Source organism: Bison bison, unplaced genomic scaffold (genome assembly GCF_000754665.1).
Source record: "Bison bison bison isolate TAMUID 2011002044 unplaced genomic scaffold, Bison_UMD1.0 scf7180017864340, whole genome shotgun sequence".
Lineage (NCBI taxonomy): Eukaryota > Metazoa > Chordata > Mammalia > Artiodactyla > Bovidae > Bison > Bison bison.
In genome coordinates, this window is record NW_011494912.1 from 3,701,235 (window position 1) to 3,709,622 (window position 8,388).

At 42.6% G+C, this 8,388-nt stretch overlaps 2 protein-coding genes across 4 annotated transcripts in view; one reads left to right on the top strand and one right to left on the bottom strand.

Moving 5' to 3' along the window:
• The window catches only part of WBSCR16 (Williams-Beuren syndrome chromosome region 16), a 39,712-nt gene extending 36,299 nt beyond the window's left edge, over positions 1-3,413 (bottom strand). The window contains exon 1 of the mRNA XM_010854342.1: positions 3,379-3,413. Coding sequence (XP_010852644.1) covers positions 3,379-3,413 — 35 coding nt within the window. The remainder of the gene's footprint in view (positions 1-3,378) is intronic.
• LOC104998892 (general transcription factor II-I repeat domain-containing protein 2) overlaps positions 1-8,388 on the top strand; it is a 46,995-nt gene that overhangs the window by 1,688 nt on the left and 36,919 nt on the right. The gene's annotated exons all lie outside the window — the stretch shown is intronic.

The window sequence follows — 8,388 nt, forward strand, 5'->3', positions numbered from 1 at the left end:
CAAAAGCATCAATTCTTCAGTGCTCAGCTTTCTTCATAGTCCAACTCTCACATCCATACATGACCACAGGAAAAACCATAGCCTTGACTAGACGGACCTTACATTTTCATCACCCCCAAAAGAAATGCCGGATCCATTAAGACAGTCGTTCCCCTTTCCCACCCCAGCCGTGGACACTGCCAATATTCATTCTGTCCCTATGTCTCTGATATTCCAAATAGTTCTTGTTCCAGATTGTTCCTAAGCACAGAATCATCAAAGGACCTTTGGGATCTGGCTTCATTCATTCATTCCTTCTTATGGCTGACTAATAATCCATTGTATGGGTATACCACATTTTCATTTTCTGTCAAATGATGAATTTTTTAAATTTTTTCCACTGTTTGGCTATTATGAATATTGCAGTGAACAGCCATGTTCACGTTTGTGTGTGTGTGGACGTTTGTTTTCAACTCTTGAGTACCTGCCAAGGAGTGGAATTGCTGGGCCAAAAATGTCACCGTTTAGTTTCCTGCTGCAGATATGTAGATACAAGATTGGGAATTGGGAAACTGGGTATTGCTCACAGCTCCAAGTGAAGAACTGAGCAGGCTCTTCTCCCTTCTTACATTTGGAGAGGAAGGTTTGGTCTGCGTGACCGGCCACCTTGCCTTCAGAGGACACAGGGCTTGGCACCAGGCAGCCGCAGGTGTCAGTCCATTTGAAGTGGGTCCCTGTTCTTCCTGCCTTCCTGTTATTTAGCCCTAGGGTTTGCTGCCCAGAGCTCTGGGTCTTTGCCCACACCTGCAGCCTGGATGGTCTCTTCGCTTTTTCTCAGGCTTTAGAACTTGCTCACATGCTTTCATTGTCATCCCGGACATTGTTGACTCAGCAGCCTAGGGGAGCAGACTCAGGGGCATCTGGCTCCCATTTTGCCTTTATCACCTGCTATTCTGCTGTGTCTTTGCTGCTGTGTCTCACTCCAGAGCACAGGGTGTGGATTTTATTCACTTTTGTTTCCCCCTGTCCTTCCTGTCAGCAGTATATGTTTTCATACAGCTGGTGTGCATTACATTTTAAAAACTTTCAAGCATGTGTTCGGCTAAGCTGAAGCACTTGACTATTTGTTAAGCATTTAATTTTAACTAGTTTGGTTGGTTTTTTTTTTCATTTTTTTGTCATTGAAAATATGTTATATTTCTAGTTCTTTTCCGTACTCCTTGATCCTTCCAGAAGAGTCCTTGTTGTCTTGAAATTTGTTATTATTCTTTTTTTTAGAATATTTTCCCCAGATTGAGATATAATTGACATATAACTTTCTATTAGTTTCAGGAGTACAACATAGTGATTTGACATATGTATATATTGTGAAATGACTGGTGAACATCCATCACATCACATACTTACAATTTTTTTATCTTGTGGTAAGATCGATTCTCTCAGCCACTTTCAAATATACAGTACAGTATTGTTCGCTATGGGCTTCCCAGGTGGCTCAGTGGTAAAGAATTCACCTGCTGATGCAGGAGATGTGCGTTCGATCTTTGGGTCAGGCAGATCCCCTGTGGAAGGAAATGGCAATCCACTCCTGGATTCTTGCCTGGGAAATCGCATGGACAGAGGAACATGGCAGGCTACAGTCCATGGGGTCTCAAAGAGTCAGACACGACTGAGCACACGTGCACGCATTATTAACTATTGTCACCAAGCTGTCTGTTACATCCTCAGAACTTACTGATTTTATAACTGGGAGTTTGTACCTCTTGACCACTTCAGTACATTGCTGTTGAATGGTGAATAGGTACACTTGGGTTTGCAGTTTCCGTTTACTGTAGACCCGGGAGAAGGTGGCACTTTAGGAACTTGCTAAATACAATCAAGGCCTCAGGGACCTGAAAAAATTAACCTTTGAAAAGAAAAATCTGGAAACAGCTTAAAAAGCAAAGCAGACGTCTGTTTCAGGATTTCAGAGTTTTGATAAATGGAGTGGATGCTATTCCAAATGATGAAAATTATAAGTGGTAGAAATGAAATCTAGAACAGGGATGGGCAAACTTTTTTTTGCAAGGGGTCAGATAATAAATATTTCCAGCTCTGAGGGCACGTGGTCTCTGTCACCTGCAACCCTGCCTTTGCAGAAAAACAGTCAGTGGACAAGACATAAACCAGTGAGTGTGGCTGTGTTCCAGTACAACTATTTGCCAAAATAGGAGGCAGTCTGGTTTTGATGTTCATTTTTCATTAGTAAAACATAACATTGAAAAGGAAAGTCTTCAAAGGCTTCTGGGAGAGCTAAGAGATTTGAGAGCTGTTTTAGTGTACATCTCCAGTTTTAAAAAGGCAAAAAGTTAAGCACAGTGTAAAATCTGTGATCTAAATGAACATTCCCAGTGCTTTGAATTTCAACCACTATATTGGCTTTGGGGGCTTGAACTCCGTGGTACTAGCTCTCATTGTCTAGGACTTTTACTTTATTAGAATGCAGTGATTTCTTTTTTTTTCCTCAGTGTTCTCAAGGTGAGAAACCACAAAATTAGCTAATCATGGTTCATTAGTTTTGATGTGCTATTAACGCATGATGTGTTCTAAAGCATAAAGTATAAAAGACAAAGTTCCTGCCTCCATTTGTTGTTAAGTAAAGGGTGCAAGTAGGCGATAATTACAAAACATTCATTTTTAAAATTAAATTACAAAAAAAATTAAATTACAAAACATTCATTTTTTTAAATTACTACCATTGATGCCCACTGATAAGATCTTTTTTGAGTTCCAACTAGTTTCATTCTGCCTATTATTTTATTCTCTGTTAAAGTTTTGGCATCACAGTCCTCTCAGAGATTTTTGTGGTGTAATTACAGATTGGATGCGAGCGTAAAATAAGAGCCTGGAATACGCCAGTCCTTTAAGTGGGCTCATCTCTGGTAGCTGTCAGTGTGAGCATCTCACAACATCAAGTCTGATTATATTATTTTAAAATGTGTATTTTTCATACATTATGGCCCCTCACTACATCATTGGATAATTAATGGTGGCAACAATGATCCATGTCAACACTGCAGGGAAAACTGGCTCTGAGGGACTTAGCAAGAGATCACAGCAAGGTCACGATGAATCCAGAATTCATGCCATCGACAGGAGAGTCACCAAACTGTGGCATCAGGAGAGTCACCAAACTGTGGCATTGAGGGCTCCGGTCGTTGCTAAGTGACCAGCCAAGAGAAGGCTTGAGAGAGGCTGAAAAGTATTAAAGTTGTGGCTGGAAGACATGAACTCTAACGACATATCTGTCAATGGCAAAATTCTAAGACAAAAGGGAAACCACCACCAGAGAGGGGATGGACTGGTGATAGACAAGGCAGAGCCTGCCAAGGGTGGCTGACACATTTCAGAACCACTTACCCGAAAAAGTGTGCAGTGTCGGCAAGGTTGCACATGCAGATTAAGAGTTAGAAAAGCCTCTCTCCTAAACAATTAAAGAAATCGTAGAAGAAAAGTGTTCCCTCTGGGAAAGGTGTTCATTGCTTCCTCCGATGGTGTTGACCGCACTTGAATTTGCCTTTCGGTGTACCTACTTGCATTGTAAGACACAACTCTGCCAAACAAGATATAGTCTTATTTTTAAGCAGTATTCGAATTAATTGACTCAGAAAGATGATAGTCAAGAATATCAGTTTCTTTGGACTTCCCTGGCAGTCTAATGGTTGACACTTCAACTTCCAATGTAGGAGGTCTGGGTTTGATCCCTGGTGGGGGAGGGCAGCCAAAAAACCAAAACATAAAACAGAAGCAGTATTGTAAACAAACTCAGTAAAGACTTTCAAAATGATTCACATCGAAAATAATATTAATAATAATAAAGACTATCAGCTTCTTCATCACAGTTTTAAATAATGCCTCAGACGGTAAAGAATCTGCCTGCAACGGAGGAGACGCAGGTTTAATCCCTGAGTCAGGAAGATCTTCTGGAGAAAGGAATGGCTACCCACTCCAGTATTCTTGCCTGGAGAATTCCATGGACAGAGAGAGGAGCCTGGTGGGCTACAGTCCAGGGGGTTGCAAAGAGTCAGACACGACTTAGCGACTAAACATCAACAGCAAGATAAAAGTTGACCAATGTTCGATATATTTAAAAGCTGATTTAAAAATCCTTGTGAGATTTCTATAACTTACAATGGGAAAGAGATTTTAATATTTCAACCAAGTAATGCAGGCGATGTGTAAAAATATAGAGAAAAAATAGAAGTGAAATTCTGTCTTTGCCAATAGATGGATTTTGCACAAGTAAAAATTATTTCAAGTTGGGCCTTTCCCATGAAGTAGTTTAATCTGAATTCTTGATGATACAGTCTAAATACTTATTAAAGGAATTATAAAACCCATTGACTGTACAATTTTAAGAAACAGAAATGTGTGTATATTTGATGTAAGCTTAAAAAATAATTTTTAGAAATTTGAAACAGTATCAAACTTACAGAAAAATTGCAAGTGTAAATACAAAGAAGTTTTATTTTTTCTGAACCATTTGAGATAAAGTTATCTGGCCACATCATCCTTAGGTTACTGATAAACATCATAAAGTTTTATCAGTTATCTCTGTGTACTGTTCCCTATAGCAAAACATTGGGTTGCTACATTTCCCAGTATAGGAAATATTGGGTTGGCCCAAAAAGTTCATTTAGATTTTCCATACCATCTTATAGAAAAACCTGAATGAACTTTTTGGCCAGCCCAATATTTGCCCATCACACATAAAAGATTTGTATCCAGAAAATATAAAGAATCTATAAACTCAATAATAATAACCACAATCTAGTTTCAAAATGGACAAAAGATCTGAACAAGACATTCCACTAAATAAGCTATATGGATGGCAGAAAAGCACATGAAAAGATGCCTAGCATTTTTAATCATTAGGAAATTGCCAACTAAAACTGCAAAGTGATATTACTACCCACCTATTAAAATTGTGAAAAAGAATTTTTTTTTAAGTTGACAATACTGCATGTTGACAAGGATGCAGAGCAACTGGAATTCTCACATATTAGTGGTAGGGATATATTCTCATAGGGCTTCCCTGGTAGCTCAGTTGGTAAAGAATCCGCCTGCAGTGCAGGAGACCTTGGTTCGATTCCTGGGTCGAGAAGATCTCCTGGAGAAGGGAAAGGCTACCTGCTCTTGTATTCTGGCCTAGAGAATTCCATGGACTGTGTAGGCCACGGGGTCACAAAGAGTCGGTCACGACTGATCGACTTTCCTTTCACTATCTTCTCATATATTAGTGGTAGGAATTGGAAAAGATCCTGATGCTGGGAAGGATTAAAGGCAAAAGAAGAAGAGGGTGGCAGAGGATGAGATGGTGAGGTAGCATTACTGACTCAATGGTCATGGATTTGAGCAAGCTCCGGGAGATAGTGCAGGACAGGGGAGCCTGGCCTGCTGCAGTCCATGGGGTCAAAAAGAGTCAGACACGACCTAGCACCCGAACAACACCATAAGTGGTAGGACTACAAAATGGTACAACCAGTTTGGAAAACAGTTTCACTTCTTTTGAAGCTAAAAAAAACAAACCAAAAAAACCTCAAGATATATGACCCAGCAATCCCACTCTTAGGTCTTTACGCAAGAGAAATGAAACCTTAGGTTGACACAATAGTGGTTTTATTCACCAGTTCAGTTGCTCAGTCGTGTCTGACTCTTTGTGACCCCATGAACTGGAGCACGCCAGGCCTCCCTGACCATCGCCAACTCCCAGAGTTTACTCAAACTCATGTCCGTTGAGTCAGTGATGCCATTCAACCATCTCATCCTCTGTCATCCCCTTCTCCTCCCACCTTCAATCAGCATCAGGCTCTTTTCCAGTGAGTCAGTTCTTTGCCTCAGGTGGCCAAAGTTTTGGAGTTTCAGCTTCAGCATCAGTCCTTCCAATGAATATTCAGGACTGATTTCCTTTAGGATGGACTGGTTGGATCTCCTTGCTGTCTCAAGGGACTCTCAAGAATCTTCTCCAACACCACAGCTCAAAAGCATCAATTCTTCGGTGCTCAGCTTTCTTTATAGTCCAACTCTCACATCCATACATGTCTACTGGAAAAACCATAGCTTTGACTAGATGGACCTTTGTTGGCAAACTAATGTCTCTGCTTTTTAATATGCTGTCTAGGTTGGTCATAACTTTTTTTCCAAGGAGCAAGCGTCTTTTAATTTATGGTTTTATTCATAGTCATCAAAAAACTTCAGACAGCCCAAAAGTTCTGTAAATGGCAAAAGGGTTAATTTAACTGTGTTTCATCCCTACAGTGGAATATTCAGTAACACAAAGAACAAATTACTGATACAGCCCCAGCACAGTATAGGATTCCATTTATGTGATATTCAGGAATAAGCAAAACTATGGGGACAGAAGACAGATCAGTTCTGGCCAGAGGTTGGGGTGGGGTAGCTGACAAAGAGGCATGGAGGAATCTGGGGTATGATGGAGCAGTTCACACCATGATTTCAGTGGTGGCTACGTAACTTTATATTTGCTAAAAATGTACAGAACCATACATTAGACAAGGTTAAACTTTTTGCAAAGTGTACTTCAATTTCTAAAAATATTTTTAAGGAGAATTCCCTGGAGGTCCAGTGGTTAGGAGTCGGCACTTTTACTGTGGAGGACCCAGGTTCGATCCATGGATCGGGAAGATCCCCTGGAGGTGGGCATGGCAACCCACTCCAGTACTCTTGCCTGGAGAATCCCATGGACAGAGGAGCCTGGCGGGCTACAGTCCATGGGGCCAAAAGGAGTCAGATACAACTGAGCAACAGGGCACACAGACACACACACTCAGCAAACTAAGATCCTACAAGCCACGCCTTGGCCAAAACCACCACAACAAAAATTTTTTTTAAGGATACATGACTTCATGTTCAAGTGATTTTTTTGTTTCACAAACCACCCACATGTTACAATGCATCTTCCAGGCGCTTGAGAGAGAGAAGTGAAGTGAAGTGAAGTGGCTCAGTCATGTCCAACTCTTTGTGACCCCATGGACTGTAGCCAGCCAGGCTCCTCCGTCCATGGAATTTTCCAGACAAGAATACTGGAGTGGGTTGCCATTTCCTTCTCCAGGGGATCTTCCCGACCCAGGAATCAAACCTGGGTCTCCCGCACTGCAGGCAGACACTTTACTGTCTGAGCCACCAGGGAAAGAAGGGAGGACTATTAATGACTTACCTACAAGGCAGGTTACATGAGTTCTGTCCCAGCCGAGGACATGTGGTCTCTCTAATCGTGGGGCTCCTGCCTTTGGAGATCCTTTTTCTAAGCTCCCTGAGCTCCTTGGTTTGCCATCCGCTCCTCCACTGCATTCCCAGCCCCTGTTGCTCCACGAATCATCCTGTGCGTTAGCATGGGACCTTAGACAGTGTGCGGGTAGCAAATCAGATGATCAGAAAAGCACTGGCATGTGGTGTATGTTTGGGGAGTGTTAATTTCCTTTGTCGCCATCCAACCTCTCTTTGATTTCCTTTGATTTTCTTTCTAATTTTTTAGTTTTTTGGCCACACTGCACGGCATGTAGGACTTATTGCCCCTAAAGGGACCCACCCGAGCCCCTTCCTTGAAGTGGAAGGGTGGAGCCTTAGCCACTGGACCACCAGGGAAGTCCTGTCATTTGATTTCTTAATAGCTTTTTGTCCTTGTTGTTGGGCCCACAGCTGGGCTTGTGGGAGCTTAGTTTCCTGACAGGGATTGAACCCCCCAACCCGGCAGTGAAAGCACCAAGTTGTAACCCCTGAAACCACCCCCCTTTCTTTTTTTGAAATAAAATTCACCCATTTAAAGTATACAGTTCAGTGGCTTTTAATATATGCATATGGTTGGGCAATCGTAACCACAGACAATTTTAGAATAGTTTCATCACTCCTGAAAAGAAACCCTGTACCATTTATCTACCCACCTCCCAGCCCTAAGCAACCCGCAGTCTACTTCCATCTCTGTAGATTTCCCTGTTCTGAACATTACATATTCATAGACTCCTATAAATGTGTGGTTCCCTTGATTTTAAGGCGAGGGGGCTCATAAAAGGTGAGAGGTGAAAAGACCCTTCCTGGGAGGTGAGTAATTGGGTGTCTGATCAGAGAGGAGGCGGCGGAGGGCAGCCCACCGGGGTCTCGGAGCTGCTTGGTGGTCTGGGGCGCCCCAGCCTGGCTTTCCTGCTCCTGGCTCTGGGAGGGCCCGCCCATCTGGCCTCGTGCTCTGGAAGCTCGTGTCACCACCCGGCCTGGTGTATCCTCGCGCGGTCGCAGTTAATGCGGCGGTGCGATGACAGTTTCTTTCTCGCAAAGGGCGGAGGAGCGGACGCAGTCAGGGGTTAGGGGTGCAGGGACTGTTCCACGCGCCCTGTTGACTAAGGGCTCTCAGGGAAG